The following is a 19294-nucleotide window of genomic DNA, read 5'->3' as shown; positions in this document are numbered from 1 at the left end:
CTCTTCTCTCTCTCTCTCTCTCTCTCTCTCTCTCTCTCTCTCTTTCTCTCTTTCTCTCCCCTCTCTCTACCTTCTCTCTTTCTATATGCATGGTGGTGCATGCCTTTAATCCCAGCACTCAGGAGCCAGAGGCAGGCAGATTTCTGAGTTTGAGGCCAGCCTGGTCTACAAAATGAGTTCCAGGATAGCCAGAGCTACAGAGACACCCTGTCTCGAAAAATAAAACAAAGCAAAGCAAAACAAAACAAAACAAAAAACAAAAACAAAACAAAAGCTCTTAAACCTTAAACCATAGTCTCTGCTCCATCTAGGTCCGCTGAGCACTCTGGTCAATGTTGGGAACTTCTTACCTCATCCCTCTCTCCTACAACCCTGGGGCTTTAGTAAGATAGCTCTGGGGTCCCAGGTTGGTCAGAGGCTGCCCCTTTTCCACCCCTGCCATGTGGGTCAGGCATGCTCACCCGGGGCTGTGTGGAAAAGTGTACAGCAGTTCTGCCTGCACCCACCTGCCCAGAGCACAGGAACTCTGGCTGGACGTTAGGCCCCTTTTCCTCCCCCACTTCTCCCCGCCCCCCCCGGAACCCCCCCTTTTATTTTGTTCCCAACATACCTGAAGTTCAGCCCTCATGAAATTCAGGTTTAAATTCTTACCATGGTTTGGTCTTGCATTATTCTCCATGGTGACCATTCTCTAGATAAGATCTACAACTGGACACAGCCTTTACTACAGCCTTGTTCTAGGATCTCCATGCAAAAAGTCTACTCACAGAAGTGTATTTGTACCCAATGGTTAACTCAAAAAGGCTTCTCCTGTTCTGATGCTGCTCATGTGTAAATGGCCCCATCATGATTGGATTTCCAAACGTATTTTTCCTCTGATTTTCCCTTGGGGATGCTGACAGATTATGTTAATAATTAAAGGGGTCATCGCAAACTTTATATGCCCCAGTACAGGGGAATGCCAGGGCCAAGGAGCAGGAGTGGATGGGTAGGGGATCAGGGCAGGGGGAGGGTATAGGGAACTTTCAGGATAGCATTTGAAATTTGAAATGTATATAAAGAAAATATCTAATAAAAAACAATAAAGGGGTCATCTACATTAGTAAAGAAAATATTGGAACATTTCCTAGTTATCAAATGCTAAGTAACAGCCTGCAATATATTCAAATTTTAATCCTATAATGTAAACTCTTTATCGACTCCCTTTGTGTACTGCAGTGGGTCATGAGATACCATTCAAACAGTGGCAGTGAGCCATTTCAAGTTTGACTTATGCTTTGATAGCTTATGCTCATAATTACTAGGATATCCACAAAACTAGGAAGCCTACATGGTCAGTAAGCCTTGTTTCTTGGTTTTCTCCACAGTGTTCAATTCTACTTCCTCTCTTCTCAACCTCTAATTGAACAGAAAAAGGCTGTCACAATAGAACCATCTTAGTTCAGCTCTGCAGGAAGCCTCCCCTATGGGTCACAGACTGCCTGATTATGTGACAGGCAGGTGCACTAGGCATTGTTGTTCTGGGACTATACAAAAGACAGCTTATTTGCCATCTGCAAGAAGGAGGCGTGTGTTTACACTCCACTTCAACACTGAAGTGACATTGTGCTGCTAAAGACAGCAAGGTGCTATGCTTACAGTTCCTGTTTATGAAAGTTGGCTTTAAAAAAGATCTTTCATTCATAAAGGTGAAGAAAAACAAGCACTTTCCAGAGAATTCACACATTGTATAAAAGATAAATTTAGCTCTCTGATCATCCAGGTGAGTGTTTATGACTTTATATTACAAATACCAGTTATGTCTTTAAAATTCTTTCGGCTATCAAGGTTTGATTCCAGGGCCTGCCACAGGCTAAGCAGGTACTCTATCATCAAGCCCCCTTTGCCTTTGTTTTTGAGATAGGGTCTTACTAACTTGTCAAGTCTAGTAAACACACTCCCTCTATAGACTGAGCTAACCTTGAACTAAACTTGCAAGCAACAGGAAAAAAAAAAGGAAAAGAAAACCAGTGTCTAAATTGTTGCAAAGCAAAATATTTTTTAAAAGATTTGCTCAGATGCAAAGAGACTTGTAACTTTCAGAGCTGTGAACAGGACTATGCTTTCTTCCCTCCCATTACATAAATATAAAGTATAATGTATATAATATATAATGTATACTTCAAAAAGTACTTTTTTCATACACAAGTACTTCTTGAAGGGCAAGCTCCCTTCAAATTCTAAAGAGAAAAGTCAGTAGCAGTAGTATTATTTTTTTCTTAACCTGAATACCCCACCACCAAATTCTATGGAACTGTTCTTAGTATTCCTGTCACTGACTGCCAGAACAGAGTGAGTTCTGTCATGGACTCACTGTCTTTTCCCTACCTAGGCTTCTGCTCATGTCTGTTCACCTATCTTACCTCCCACATACTTGCAAATTCCAGTTCTAACATGTAAATTCAGTCACATCCCCTTTCTGTTTACCTTCCTTGATATCACTAAGCATTTGGGGTAAAATTTCCATTCTCAACAAAGACCCACAGAAGTTAGACCTTGCAGACTTGCCTCCCTCCACACCCATTGGCTCATTAGATCACATGCTGCTAAGTTAATTCATGAAAGGTTTGCTGTTTTCTCTGCACATAAAGTCTTTGATGTGCTCCCTGTAGTCTTGTGTGTCTTTCTACTGTCTAGTTGCTATCCTGCTGTTTCTCATGCCCTTCTATTGAGACCCTGGCTACTACTGTCTTTACTGTTTATGTAGTCTTTTCCTTTGTATTTTCCTTATCAACAGCTTGGGATCAGATCTTTTGCTTGGCTGATTTCTTTACATATATGTCTTAGTACTAAATGTAGAAAACATGAGGAATAATTATAGAGTGGTGTATGTACCACCCTGTGTGCCTGTGTCTCAGAGAACACATACACATGTGAATGAATGTGTGAAGGCCAGAGGTCAGATTTAGAAATTTGTTCTCATGTTTCATTTACACTCTTTTGGAGATAAAGTATCTTAGACTTGCTTCAGGGTCTCTTGTTCTCCATTGTACAATCTGTTCACTAGGTCCCACACTGTAGTTCATGCTGGAAAGTTAGGTTGAACAGGTGAACACAAGTCTCATTTCCAAGAACAGGAAACTAACTGCTAGCTAGTAGCACATTTGACACATGCCCCAGTGCTACCAGATAATGTGAAAACTAGATGCTTCTCAAATCCACTGTTGGGTGCCGGTTTCACTTTTGGGACTGACCTTGGATCGTGGTGGGGCTCGGATGTACCATTTGCAATCCACGGCTTCACTGGCAGAAGCTTTGCCTTCCTTCAGAATCTGTATGGACTCCACAATTCCTTCCGGGCCGCCCATCTCAAACTCACACGCTAAATAATAAGATGCCAAACACACACAAAGATGGATCTTGAATAATAAACCCAAAGTATACTTCATTATAGAAAACAAAGACCTCTGGACATTATCAAATTTCTCTTTTACCAACCTGGCAATGGTTTCAAAACTCCAAGGTCCTTAAAGTCGGGATCTTAAAAATTGAGAAAATGACAATTAGTTCTATTCTGCATGAATTCCTTACAATGACATTGAGTAATATTCCATCAAATTATCCAGGAAGTAGCCTGCATATACATTTGAAATTTTTAGTGATAAAATAGAAAGTACCTGCTAATATTAAGTCAGAAATGTCAAGTGCATGTCAATACAATTGTTTATTGCTATTGGCTTTTTTCTCACTACAGTAGGAGTTGTTTGAAACTTTCAGCATCATTACTGTATCTTATACTCAAACTCATGATATGTTTTTTTTAAGGTATATCCACAGGTAAGTCATGGTTTGAGTCACTTCCATATATTACAGATATAATTTATGTTGCAGTTCAAAGGATTCTGCCATTGTTGAAACAAATTCTTGCCTGGGGTTTTAACAGCTCAGACTTCATGCATCAAAGTGAAAACAACCCTTTTCTTCTAGATGAAAAACTTGTTTTCCTGCCATCTCTGGCTCTCATGATGATACTCTTTTATAGTATTCCTCAATTCTCTACTTTGTAAAGTTCACAACTGTTTCTCCTATCTTTCTCTGTGAACCTAGTTTCACAGACCCCTCCCTTTTTGTTGGTCTGCATGCTTCATAGGAAGCTGGACTTATCTTAAGTTTTCTAAATGGCCTTGTTAAAAGGCAAAACCCATGTCCTCTTTCCCATTTCTTGGATTTGGTTGTAAGGTAAGAACCCAGCCCATGCTGTGAGTCTGAATAGGGCATCAAAGAATTTTTCCCCATGAATACAAAAGGCATTTGGAGCATTTCTTTTACAATGTAAATCCTCTGAAATCATTTGCAGCCCACCACTTCATTGTTGAGAGGCCTGAAGGTCAGACCATACCAACTGTGAGGACAAGCTGAATGAAATGCAACCCATATAAGGAAATTTTCTCTGATTTGAAACAGTATATGTCCATAGAGCCTGGCCTGTTTGAATTGAATTTTCTCTTACCTGTGGTAAAGTTACCAATGGCTCTGGTATACTAGTAGAGACTTTGAGTAATTTAAGATTAACTGTTGGGTTTAACATGTTGGATTTTTGTTTGTTTGTTTGGTTGGTTTTTTTTTTTTGTAATAAAATTTGTATTGGATAAAAAAAAATCTTACAGATTTTAAAATATTTTGTTAAATACCTTTTAAGGATGAAGTTGATTTGCAGCATGAAAAGTCATATTTTATTATGATAAGAATTAAGTGTACTTATGAAGACCATGTGATTTTCTTTGATATCTGTGTCTACGTGTACCACATCTTGAAAGGCTCAGGTCCTTGTATGTGAACATACTGAACATGCATATGCAGGCATACATTAGTGGTTTTCATTGTTTGCTATTTATGTGAACTGGTCTGATGGCAGTGAGAAATGCAGTATTAACCATGGTGTTCCCTAATTGCATCAAGTATTTTCACTCAGCTTATTATAAATACTACTAGAACATATTTATGCATGCTGAATCAAGGCCAACACACTTTTAACTAATGGACCACTATTTTTAGAAATACATGAAAATACTTTTTAAAAAAAATTTTATGGGACAAAGAAAATGCATGTATACAGTCTCCACAAAAAACATGGGAAAAGGGCATATATATCATTTACATTATAGGATTTACCAGTAGTGATTTTTCTTCCTTCAGCATCAATAGCCATCTCATTTTTTTCAATAAACATTTATTAAATGCCTGCATTTTACACTTTATGTAAAATTACTTGTGTTTTCACCACTACATAGTCTACTTGCCAGTAGACTTACTCTTCTTAGAAAGAAGTTAGGGTTAAAGTTAGAAATTAATCAAAAATTTTTTTGGAAAAGTCAAGCTTTGGATTAGGCCGAGATTGTATAGGAGTGTAATCCAGAACTCCAGAGTCGAAGGTTGGAGTGTCACTCCAAGTTCAAGGGCACATTAGTCTGCACAATTTCCAGGGCTATATGAGGCAAGTGAGGTCTTGTCTCAAGAAGTAATAATGAAAATAAAATATAGAATACACATGCACAGTACAGGTCCTTTGAAGGACGTTTTGGGGGTTCAAGGCTTTGGGTGAAGCTATGGGTTTGGTTTTTCAGCAGCAGCAGCAAAACGTATTTAGCAAGATTTCCCCCGCATGTGTGTAGATATTAGATTTTTCTTATTCATTCTCCCTTTTGACTCTTTGGCCTCTTCTTTAAAATGTCTCTTATTAATGAGCATTATCACCTTCATGACCAGAAGTTTTCAGCTGCACATGGTTATAATCCTGGGGGAAATTAAGTTAACATTCTGTCTTCCAGTTCAAAGGGAAACACTTGTCATTTTTATAACTCATACTACCCCAGGTTGCTATGACAGCTTAGTACTGGCAAATAAAAACTTACTTTTGTATGGTATTAATGGTGATGGTAATGATGACTGAAGAGATTTTGGAAAATTGTTTTTGCTGTTCTGTTTTGGCAAACTATAATTAATAAATTCCTCCTATGATCTGCAACCAAGCAATCAAAACCACATTTGAAAGAGCCTGAATTGAATTTAAGAGTATTAAGATTGATTGCTTTTTCAGGGTTGTTGGGGGGGGGGGCAATGACAGATTATCATGTACATGCACAGTAAAGTTGGACATAATAAGCAGCCTCTACTCTCTCAGGTGTCCCTCAAAATGAGTCCTTCATGAAGAAACCTGAAACAATTTTAAATATGTAAATGATCTCACGAGGGTCACTCTGCATTCCACTGTCTTTAGGGTCTAATTGCAGCTCTCCATTTGGTCCTCATGTGCCCCAGAGAGGAGCCTGAGTGTCCTGGTCTTTTCCCACCACTCTTGCTTCCTCTTGAGGAGAACACATTGTCTCTCATTTTCGTTTGTAGTAGTTGTCTCTATGAGAAATTGTAGTCATTTTTCTCTGTGCTTATGTTTTTATTAACAGTCTACTTCTGTTACATGAGCTCATGACAAATTAAACTCTATGATGTAACCTGTTTATTTAGGAGTTACAGCATTGCAGAGTACCAATAATGTTAATGAATTAAACATTATTATATATGTACATAAATTTATTCCTACTTCATTGTTCTATATGTACAGATGTTTGCAAGTTTGTAGACATTCCTATCAATATATAGGGTCAGGCTCATAGACAGGCTATTACTGTAAACACATCAATGTAGGTGCCCTGGGAAAGATCACTTCACACAGACATTTGCTTCTCAAATATGCAGTCATGCCTTGTTCACTCATCCTTTTACAAGTGCACGTTGTCATGTAACAATCCTTGTCCAAAACATCATAAGGAAAGTTTAAATTTGGCAGGTGGGCTTATAAAACTCTCCTAAGAAATTCTCCAGATTCTTTTGCCATCATGGTTAATCTTAGAGCAGTATCTATGCAGTATTTCTAACTCAGTCAGGCTCCTTTCTGAAGTGAGTTTGTTCAGTACATACATGCATATACAAACAGACATAAACCATGAATGCAACTACAGGATGCCTGGCATGTTATGAACATCAAATCCCATATGATGACATAAATAAAAAGACGCCATTTGTTGGTGTTTCCAAAGAGGCCCTTCAGGTGGAGCGCTTTTGCTTACAAATTTACATGTGTTTAGGAATTATCTCACATTCCTTCTGGCACCTGCTGTTTTCAGGGCTCTTCCTGGTAGCAACTGTGACATCACAGTAGTCTAGGTACTATAGTGATATGCTGAACTGCAAAACTTACTCTTGCATTTACATGAAAAACAGGGAGCATTAAGATTTTCTGCTGATGTTTAAATCTGCTTCTCCATGTACTTGTTTTTCTATCTGTAAACACTGAAACCTTTTATAAATTCTCATATTTTTAAAGTACAGTTGTTCGAAGACTCAATTGAATTGTTTACCTTAAAACAGAAGAAAATGTGTTCCTATAACATCTCTCTTCTGGTGAAAACAGATGTTTTCCTTAGAAAAATGAAAATAAAAGCTTCCTCTGCATCTATACAGTCTTCTCAAAAGGAGAAAGGATGAATACATCTCAGTTAAATAGTATTCTTACTTATGGAAGACATAGAAACTACACAAAATTGAAGTTATATGAAAATGTATTTCAGCCTAACAGATGTTACAAATGAATTTTAAAAGGATTTAGACAAACACTGTATGATGATTTTACTATGCCCTTTGATAATAGTACAAGTTTGAGTCAGATATTTAAGAATTCTGGAAACCAGTCCTAGATATTTACACATAGATATTATTACATTTTCAAAAGCCAGATATCACTGAGCAAACCATAAATGGGGAAGTCACTGAAGCATCTCAAGGGTAAGCAACTGTGCTACCTAAGANACACACACAGAGACACACAAAAAGACTCAACAATAGATCCACAGAACTCAGCTTTGCTGAATGCATGCTGGACAGAGATCACTGAGGGAAAATGGGACTCTGCTATATCCACACATTTACAATTATAGCAATTCCTGAACTAGAGATTTAGCACAAACAAGAGGGCAGAGTTCACATTATCAGTGTAGCACTACTCCTAAGGGCCCCAGAGCTGAATAGACGTGGTTGTTCATCATGTTTTACTAGAATTTCACAAGTATTAAGTATGAATGAATCAGCAAAATAAGATCTTCTATTTAAATGTTTGGCAATAAATATAAGCTATATTAAATACTAAAATTGTCATTTAATTTTAAATTTCATATGCTGTATGAATTGTGCTACAGGTATATTTGCATTGACTATGTAAAAACCATAGTGTTTCAAACAATTGGTTCTTAGCAAGAAGACAAGATGGAATCACAAACCACAGCAGCTAGCATCCATGGTACAGACCCTTTAAAGGTACAAGATTAACTAACTTCCCATGAAGAAGCATAGAAAAATATCTACACTGAATGTCTGTACTCCAGAAGAAGCATTTTAACATTCTCTAGTGTGAAATCCAAACTCTCAATAAGGCATTATTGTTGTGAATTATCTGGTCTCCTGATTCTCTTCCAAAAATCACTTTCACGGTTGTTTATGCTGTATTGTTTATGCTGTAAGGTAATGTGTACATTTTACTCATGAAACATCATTTTTGCTTGAAAGACAAATTGTAATTATTCAGATGTAGATACTTGCCAGAATTTTTCTTGAAAATGAACAAAACGAATCTGTTGACTTGAAGAAACACAACTGACAGCATTGCTGATGATAAAATCTGAGCTTCCAGGGAAGAGAAAGCATTTGTCATTGTGTGTCTGACAGCTTCCTCACATTTGGAGAATTTTAAAGTAAGGTGGTTATTGACATGAGAAAATATGAGTTTTGATATTTAATAAGTATCTTTGTCAATATTTGTTAGCTCTTCAGGGTAGCAATCTGAAGACTGTCCATCAGACGCTGAGAATGTATTAACATCCCTATAGGGGTATGAACAGGCACATGGCCTATTTTAAAAAAAAAAAGTACATGGATAGAGTTAATGTTTTAGAATAGAAAATAGTCATATATGTAGCTTCATTGTTCTTATCATGAACAACCGTATTAAATCTGTCACTAGATGAAGCTTCATGTACCTTAAGACAATAATTACTGATATTTGAAAAATACCATTATTTTTCCTTTCATCTGAGAATCAGGGCATTCCATTTGTAAAATTATAAAAACAATGCCATTTTCACTAATGGTGTCTTTTAAAAATTTTTAATATCATTATTATTATTAGGTATTTATTTCATTTACATTTCCAATGCTATCCAAAAAGTCCCCCACACCCTTCCACACCTTCTCTCCCACCCACCCACTCCCACCTCTTGGCCCTGGCGTTCCCCTGTACTGAGGCATATAAGGTCTGTACAACCAATGGGCCTCTCTTTCTGCTGATGGCCGACCAGGTCATATTCTGATACATATGCAGCTAGAGACACGAGCTCTGGGGGGGGGGTGTACTGGTTAGTTCATATTGTCATTCCACCTATAGGGTTGCAGATCCCCCCAGCTCCCCAGGTACTTCCTCCAGCTATTCCATTGGGGGCCCTGTGATCCATCCAATAGCTGACTGTGAGCATCCATTTCTGTGTTTGCTAGGCCCGGGCATAGTCTCACAAGAGACAGCTATATCAGGGTCCTTTCAGCAAAATCTTGCTAATGTATGCAATGGTGTCAGGGTTTGGAGGCTGATTATGGGATGGATCCCCGGGTATGGCAGTCTCTAAATGGTCCATTCTTTTGTCTCAGCTCCAAACTCTGTCTCTGTAGCTCCTTCCATGGGTGCCTTGCTCCCAATTCCAAGAAGGGGCAAAGTATCCACACCTTGGTCTTCGTTCTTCCCGAGCTTCATGTGTTTCGCAAATTATATCTTATATCTTGGGTATTCTGTTTCTGGGCTAATATCCACTTATCAGTGAGTATATATCATGTGATTTCTTTTGTGATTGAGTTACTTCACTCAGGATGATGCCCTCTAGGTCCATCCATTTGCCTAGGAATTTCATAAATTCATTCTTTTTAATAGCTGAGTAGTACTCAATGTATGCTCTGCATTCTATATCAATAATTGGCTTACTGGAGTAATATTTTCATGATTTACAAGAAACTTTTAAAAAAGTATTCTCAATTGAATTAGATAATTTGTCAAACATTGAATGGCACAACTTCATGCTCTTTGAGGCTTTGAAGTTTATCAGAGAGGAATGGCCAACAGTCTCTAGAACCCATACCCTCACCAAGTCTATCAGTGTCTCATAGACATCCTTTTCCAAAGAATTCAGGAATGCAAGTGAGTATTTGAGAGCTGGAGATTCACTTCTCTTGCTGTCCCAATAAATTTCACATGTCGTGAGCAACTTATTGGAAACTGCTGTTGAGATGACTATGAATGAACCTGTCACAGGCTATTCTCAAAGTGAGGTTGGACATCTTCATACACATACACACAATTGACTGTAATCAACTGAAGCCTTAAGTAGTGTCAGGGTTTTCTCTGGAATCTTGAAGAAAGCCCTCAAACTTTCTTGGAGCTATTTTATTAACTATGTTAACAGGAGATCTTGTTGTTTAGCTTGTACAACTCACATATGCCACTCTCCCACAGAACTCAATGCTGTTCCCAGAAAGAAGCAATTCAGGAGAAAATGGGACTATCTGACACAGTTATATACTGCATCTGTCTCAGTTAGTGGTTTACTGCTATGAACATGCACCATAACTAAAGCAACCCTTATAAGGACAACATTTAATTGGAGTTGGCTTACAGGTTCAGGGATTCAATCCATTATCATCAAGACAGTAGCATGGCAGAGTCCAGGCATTCGTGGTACAGGAGGAGCTGAGAGATCTACATCTTCATCAGAAGGCTGCTAGCAGAAGACTGGCTTCCAGTCATCTAGGATGAGGTTATTAGAGCCTTTGCCCACAGTGACACACCTACTCCAGCAATGCCACACCACCAAATAGTGCCACGTGCTGGGCCAAGCATATTCAAACTACCACAACATCCAAAGCTTTTCCAATATAACAATCAAGGTTGATATGTTCTTACATTCATATTCAAATATTCAAATACCTGATCTCTCTCTCTCCCTCTCCTTCTCTCTCTCTCTCCTATCATCTATCTATCTATCTATCTATCTATCTATCTATCTATCTATCTATCTATCATCTATCTATCTATCTATCTATCTATCTATCTATCTATCTANTCTATCTATCTATCTATCTATCTATCTATCTATCTATCTATCATCTATCTATCTATCTATCTATCTATCTATCTATCTATCTATCTATGTATCTATCATCTATCTATCTATCTATCTTTCTCTCTCTTCTCTAAGTGTGTATGTCTTTAAACCCTTGGCAAAATTTATAAACATTTTCTTTATTATTTAGATTATAGTATAAGAGTACAATGAAATATAATGATCATATTGACCCCAACTCTCAAACTTTCCCCATGTCCTCACAGACATGTTCTGTTACCACTTCATGTCATCTTGTAATTGATGATGATAACCTGCTAAACCCAGTCAGTGCTATTCAAATGTTCATGGGTGTAGGGCCATCCCCAAGAGCATTGGCCTCCCACCAGTTTATAATCCTTCCAAGAGATGGATTCTCCTTTTCTCAGAAATGGTCATCTGCTAAGAGCTCCTCAGTAAGGGGTGGGGTCTTGAGACCATCTGCCCTCCAAGCATGGATGTTGGTTAGCTAAGTCTTATGCAGAACTTATTCAGGTAACCACAGGTGCTGTATGCTAATGAATATAATTACTATGTCAGGCCCAAAAGGGAGCAGTTCCAAGCACTCCTTCACACTTTTCTCTATGTTTTATATATTTTTTAAAACTCTTCTTCTTTGATGAGCTCTAATCCTAAGAGGAGGGGAACTGACATATATGGTCCATTTGGGGCTGATTACCAAGTCTCTTATTCTCCTTACTTTTGACCAGTTATGATCTCTGCATTTATTATAGTCTATCACACAAAGAAAGTACTCTGACTTCAACTGAGAACAGCAAAGGTATCCTAGAATAAACATAAACATTTAGGAGGCAATTTGACATCATGAACATTGAACCAAAACCGAATTCTAACATAGAAGTTCAGTCATAAAGAAAAGTCAGTTATCAGATTTTCAGGTAGATAGATGGAACCTGAAAAAAATTAAACTGGTTAAGGTAACTCAGGCCCAGGAAGAAAAGCACCCACATGTTCTTCTCATAGTAATATCCTAACTTCAAATCTTTCTTTGTTAATTTAACATGGAAAACAAGTGGGAACTCCACGAAAGAAAAAGTGGCTTGGGGTGTGAAGGGAGTGTAGTTAGTAGATTATAGTTAAAATTAAAAGGAGAGAGGTGTAATGGTCAATATAGAAACAGGTAAGCAGGACACAGAATATGAGAATCAAAAGCAAGCCATTATGAGAAGCCACCTGAAAGCCGACTTTCTCACAACCCAACTTAAATCAACTGGAGAGATATAAAGCACATAGAAATAAATGAAGACGGGGGATACAGACAGCTAACAGTAGTGGACACTGGAGGAAGATATCTCCAGTTTCCAGTGGATGAGCTAACACAAAGCAGGTGTCTATGAAGAAACATCTTGTGTAATCCCACTTGTTAGCAGGCTAATTTCAAAACAAACTTTTAAATATTTAAATTGAAACACCCTGGATGGGTGGACAATTTCTCTTTCAAAGGCTTGGGCTCTTACATGAAAACGATAGTATAAGGCATGAAATACCTCCCTGTTGTTATTGAGACCCAGAGGTCTCCAAAGGAACACAGTCTATTGTTATGGAACTAACTGAACAAAGATTGTTTTATCATCTGATCACTACTAGCTGAGAGCTACTGACTGCTGATGGCTGCTGGAAGTTGAGAGAGGAGTAACACACATTTAATCCCTGTTAGTTTGCCTATGCCCTATAGATGGCTGTATGACATGGATGTATGTGCAATGAGACTCTGTAGATTATAATATATATTATATTATATTATATTATATTATAAATATATGTGTGTATATATTCATATATATATACATGTATACGTATACATACACATATACATACATATATATATGAGAGAACATGAAATCAGAGGGGGGAGCCCTATAGAAATGTAAAGTAAAAGATAAACATGTTTCTTTTATATGCATTGAACACTCAAAATGTATATTTTCACACATCAAAAATCCCATTATTTTAATTTAGTTATGTTATTATACAGCCAACAATACTGAACTAATAATATCTCTGAGACATTATTTATTTTATTGACTTTAGAAAAGTCTTTTGTGCTCCAACATTGTGATCTGAGATGTATAACAGTATTACCCCTATTTTAGGCTAAGGGAGCAAACACAAAGAAATCAAATAACTCACCTAAAAACATACTCTGTCATCTAATAACATACTGGTTGTAAGTCTTGAGGCTTGCAATCAGAGTTAAACAGTCTAATTTCTTCCTTCCTTCCTTCCTTCCTTCCTTCCTTCCTTCCTTCCTTCCTTCCCTCCTTTCTTTCTTTCTTTCTTCCTTTCTTTTTCTTCCTTCCTTCCTTCCTTCCTTTCCTTTCTTTCCTCTTTTCTTTCTTTCTTTCTTTCTTTCTTTCTTTCTTTCTTTCTTTCTTTCTTTCTTTCTTTCTTTTTCTTCCTTCCTTCCTTCCTTTTTTTTCCTTCCTTCCCCCTCTCTCTTTCTTTCCTTCCTTTCTTCCTTCCTTCCTTCTTTTCTTTCTTTCTTTCTTTCTTTCTTTCTTTCTTTCTTTCATTCTTTCTCCACTTTCCTCCGTGCCATTTCTCCTCCTCGCTCTCTCTATTTCCTTCCCTCCATACCTGTTTTCTGTGTTCCCCCCTCCCTGCTTCCATTTCCTGCCTCCTTCAAGGGCATCCATGGAGTTGTGGCTTGATGAAAAGGCCTCCCTCCAATCAGCGCTGTCACAGTGGTCTTATACGTTGCCTAAAGTAACCAGGAAAGAGGACTTGCAGTCATGAGTCCATTGTATAGAGCTAGTTGAATGGACTGGAGCATATCTTGAGGGTACTGTTGTTAGCAAATATAATATCTCAACTGACCTTGCTCTATTAATTTCTAAGTATTCATGCTCACTCATACATTTATTGGCATGAACAGAAAGGCTTCCATGATTATCAAGGAAAGATAGGCATTGAAGAACATGAGGAAGTAAGGGCTAATGTTTTAGCAGTGGTGGGAAATGGGCTAAGTTCTGTTCCTCAAACAGAAGTGGGAAGAAATAGCCTTCAATAGCAAATCTGAGAGTTTAGAAGCCACAGATTGTACTTTGGGAGCGGGGTTCACAAATTTATCACAAACCATAAAGAGGGAGAATGTCCTGGCTTGCCACATCTAGACCTGAAAAGCTAAGAATGGTAGCACATTATAGATCATTGGGTATGTGACAGAAGAGCATTACTCTCACACTGCATCCTAATTGTATTAATATTATTTAAATAAACCACTTCAACTGAAATAAAGTTGGAAAATATTTTGTTTTCTCAATATTATTTATAAACATATAGACAACCATAAAGGTGTCTTTCACGTTAGAGATCAATAAGTATTCTAAGAGAAAAATTAAAGCTGTATAAGTCACGAAAATAGAGCTTGAATAAAAGATGTATTCTCCTTTCAGTAAATTTGAAGTGCTTTAGCCTCATCTAAATAGAGTTGGAACCATTTCTTATTGGAAATACTGGGAGAATCATGTGCTGATGTCCTTGGCAAAAATACCAGGGCTTTTATGCCAGGTATTGGAAATGCATGTGGGCAGGTAGAGCCATCAGGGATGTGGAAAAGAACAAATGGAGAAGGCCAGCTACTGTTACTGCCAATAGATCAGGATGGAAGTTTGCAGGAGTTACCTCTTATTAAATCCTGAAGTATCGCAAGGAACCTTTGAAGAGCACATGTTTCTGCCAATATGAATAAGGAGCTGAAGTTGTCACATTTTGTTTTTAACTTACTATTCCTTGGCTTTTTAATTTTTTATGCTAGTGGTTAAGCATAGGATTTTATGCCTGCTCATCACATGTTATCATCGAGCAATATCACCAGATCTCTAATTTTTCTAATTGAAAGTATTCTACCCTCTGAAGTTTTACTTGCTTCTCCACTAAAAGATTGTAAGAAAAACCTACTTGATGTGTTATTAAGCAAAATATTTGCACTATCTGCTCAGTATACAAATGATGCTAGATACTTACTAAATATACAAGTATTTACCTCCCCTTTAACATATGAAATCACATCCTAAGTATAAAAATCCACTTAGAAATATTTGGTCCAACATTTGGGAGAATATCATAAATTAGACCAACACCAAGCTAATCAAAACAGGTGTGATACAATTGAACCAGTGTGTATCTGATGTCACAGTTCACAACTTAAGTGATTCTTCCTAAATATACACAATCATATGAAAACTTGCATGACTTGTTAGTGTTCCAACATCAAGTAATACTTTTAAATAGTGTGATCATTATCTTCACTGTCATGTCCATGAAAAATAGAATCAGCTAGAAGAAGTATTCCTAGATATATCTACAAGGATGTTTCATGGCACATTTAATGGGGAAGGAATGCCCACCTAACATGTGCACTTCTCTGTCCCATGGACTGGTATGAGTTAATGGGAAAACAGAGTAAGCCAGATGATGTCCCTCAACATGTTCTCTGGTTTCTGGTCTACATGGATGCAAAAACTCACAGCTACATGTTTCTACTATATTTGCCATGCCTCCCCCTCCATGATGGTCTGCAGCCCCTCTAACTGTCATAAAACACAGTCTTTATCAATCTCTTTTTATCACATCAAAGACAACATGTAACAAATGCAAACAATGAAAGTAGAAAGTTATCTGAAATTTACGAGTTCTGCTTTTTTTTTCTTTTTTTTTTTTATATATGTTTGCATTCCTCTGGACACATCCTTGCTGACTTATTACAGAACTGCAGAAGGTGTGCGTGGGTGTAGGAGGCTGGTACTTTTTATGTGTGGACCTCTGCAGAACAGATGTGATGTGTCTTATGTTAAGGAAGAACCTTCTGTTAGTAAAGTTTCGTTTCTTGAAAGTGTAGATTCCACCTGGGAGCCTGGGCAGATCCAATCTGGAGCTGCAGCAGAACTATACTCTCAAGAGTTGTCGAGTGCTTTTCCATTCTGTTATCTCTCTCAAGGACCAAAAGGCACAAGGATATCCTCCCCCACCCTTGTTCCCAAATAAAATTGTAAATATGCACTGAAACTGAAGTCTTGGGATATTTAAATATTTAGAATTTTGTAACAGTTTCTTCTGATTAGCATTTAAAATATGCAGTGATCTGTTTATTTATTTATTTTTTTCTTTTCAAATGTATTTTATTAGTAGTCATTTTGGACTTAACATTTTTATAGTGGAATGTGCATATGATCATAAAACATAAACAGTTACTTGAGCTAATCTCTATTTATGCATACATGTATGTATTTATTTGTGTGTGTGTGTGTGTGTGTGTGTGTGTCTGTGTGTGTGTTTGTGTGTGTGTGTATTTATGTGCAATGTTGTAATTCAGATTTCAAAGTAAAACTTGCAGACTGTAGTTTTCTCCTTATACCACGTGGCTCTAGACATGATCTCAGGTCACCAGGTTTGGTGTTGGGTGCCTTCTGATAGGTCTTTGAATGGCATATTAACAAGGGAAGAGGCATTAAAATTCCATCATTTATGGAGATATATGCCAAATCTGTGATCCCATACAAGTCTGTGATCTTAAAAAAAAAAGGCACCAAAGGCAATCAGAATAACAGGAGTAAAATAATATAAGACTCTGCAGACATATGGTCTAAAGCAAAGTCAGAAACTATTTCAGTTTTAGGTTCTGTTAAGAAAGAGTGGATGGGATGCCTTCTACTTTATTCTACTTCTGCCCCTTGGAGGTTTGGCTTTTGTTAGTTTGTTTTGTTTTGTTTTTGTGGCTTTTTTTTGTCAGTTATTAGCTTCTCCTGAGTAACTGAGTTGGAAACTTCAACAACAAATCAATATGCCCCTGCCTGATCTAGTGATCAATAGTCTCATCAATAGTCTCTGAACACTCATTCACATAATGCTTTTCTCTACAGTGTTGCATTTTTTCTAAGAATTATATCCCCAAACTTAGGAACTCTCTTGTTCCCACACACCAAAGGAAACTCTCTAGCCAAACTACCTTCTGGAGTAGCCTAACTTTCCCCTTTCAAACGCCAAGCTCTTTCTTCCACATGATTTGAATTGCAAATTACCTTTCATTATCTCTTTAATTTCATCCGGTTAAGCTGGAAGAAGATAGAATGTGAAAAAAAAATGAATTTAAAACATCTTATTAAGAAATCCATTAATCTGAGTTCTGTGATTTTCTTTTGGATTAAGGGTGACCTTTCATTTGGCTGTTTCGTTGACTCCCACACTTTTGAAAACAGTTTGATGACTCCCACTTCAACAATGTGTGGGAACTGGGCAAGCAGACCTGAGTATAGAGTTATTGATATCATAGCTGCTCCCAAGTTGATTGCACCCTTACAATTATAATCATAGATGTTATTCTAACATTGTTGACGAGGACCTACAGTGTGCAGAGCATGACCATATGATTAGTTTGGTATTTATGAAGAGAGCTGATTATGTGATATACACAGTTTTTCTTATTAAATACAAGAAAGTAAGTAAAAATCTGAAGACATTGTATCAATCCAGCAAGCCTATAAGAAGAGACAGTATTACAGGCTGTGCCTTCATTTGCCTGATTGCACAGCTGTTCTCAGTGCCACAAGGTGTCCAACAAGGGCATCACCCTCATATTCAGTTCATCCACATTATCAAATATTTCATTTAATATGAACACAATTGTGAAAGCACATGTCTGTCACCCCAATGCTAGATTCATATGGCTGACGCAGAATGATTGAGTTCAAGGAAGCAGCCTGGGATTCTGGAACTTATAGTAAGAGCCCATCTCAGAAAAGAATAAAAAAGACTTCAAAGAATTTAAAACATGAATTGTAACATAGTGGCTATTCTAGGATTCTAAACTAACTTAGTTTTATATGTGTGTGTGTGTGTGTGTGTGTGTGTAATATATATATATTACATTTAAATTATATATACTTCATATAAATTTATATATACTTCATTTAATTTATAATTTCCATAGAAAGTGCTTCTTCCTACCAAAGACTCATGAGTTGAAAACTCTGTTATCACCAGGTGGAGCTAGTGAGAAGTAGTTCCCAAATAACAATGGGAACTGTGCTAGTAGTTTAATAAATTATAATAAATGATCTGGGTTATTGGAAATCCAGACCCAGCTAAATAAACAAGCCCCTGTGTGCACTGCCTGATGATTTATCATTTTCCCAGAGCTTTGCTTCATTTTGTTCTCCCCCTCTCTTCTTTTGCTTGTTTGTTTGTGTATTTCTCCACCACCCCTTTAGTCAGCAAAATGTCTTGCATGAGGTGGCCATCATTCCTTTATCACAAGGTCCCCTCAACCACATCACAGCCCAGAAGAAAGGTAATGAACAAGTGTGTGAATTCTGAATCCTCTGAAATCATGAGTTAAACATATTCCCTTCCTTCCTTAAGTGGTTTTCTTCCTTGTCCTGTCATAGCAAAGGAAAGGTAATATAATCATTTTTATACTTATCAGCACTTCTATCTAAATATACTTGGATAACTTCAAAGAGATCTAAATGTTAAGTCACCTGGTATCATTTGTGTATTAGTAACTTTTCTGTAACAAAGTACAATGACCAAGGTAGCATAAACAAGAAAGCATTGAAGCTTGCTTTATGGTTTTCAGGGTTAGAGGTCATGATGGCAGAGCAAAGGTGTGGCAGCAGGTATAGCTAACAAGTCACATCTTGATTCATAAGCAGAAGGCAGAGAGAACACTGGGAACTGAACAAGAGTTTTAAAAACCCAAATCCTGCTCCCAGTGATACCCCTTCAGCAAGGCCACACCTCCTAATCCCTCCTAAACAGTTCTATCAAATGAGGACCAAGTCCATAAACCTATGACCCTACAGGAGCCATTCACATTCAAACTACCATAGCAAACTATAACAGTGAGTTGTGAAATGTAGAATAATGGAGATATGGAGATGATTTTTACATCACTCCTAACTTTGCTCTATTCATTATGTGTGTGTCATAAAGACATCTAAAAAGCTGAGATCTCCTTCTCCTTCTCCTTCTCCTTCTCCTTCTCCTTCTCCTTCTCCTTCTCCTTCTCCTTCTCCTTCTCCTTCTCCTTCTCCTTCTCCTTCTCC

General features: G+C 37.5%; 1 protein-coding gene across 3 annotated transcripts in view; it reads right to left on the bottom strand.

The window, feature by feature from the left end:
- Neto1 (neuropilin and tolloid like 1) overlaps nucleotides 1-19294 on the bottom strand; it is a 107832-nt gene that overhangs the window by 36253 nt on the left and 52285 nt on the right. For all 3 annotated transcript variants that reach the window (XM_029472116.1, XM_029472118.1, XM_029472117.1), the window contains exons 6-7: nucleotides 3478-3519; nucleotides 3234-3361 (exon numbers count right to left, since the gene is read on the bottom strand). In XM_029472116.1, the coding sequence (XP_029327976.1) occupies nucleotides 3234-3361; nucleotides 3478-3519 (170 nt within the window). The remainder of the gene's footprint in view (nucleotides 1-3233; nucleotides 3362-3477; nucleotides 3520-19294) is intronic.

Source organism: Mus caroli, chromosome 18, assembly GCF_900094665.2.
Source record: "Mus caroli chromosome 18, CAROLI_EIJ_v1.1, whole genome shotgun sequence".
Taxonomy (NCBI): domain Eukaryota; kingdom Metazoa; phylum Chordata; class Mammalia; order Rodentia; family Muridae; genus Mus; species Mus caroli.
The sequence above is the reverse complement of the archived record's forward strand: the minus strand, read 5'-3'. Positions and strand labels throughout refer to the sequence as shown.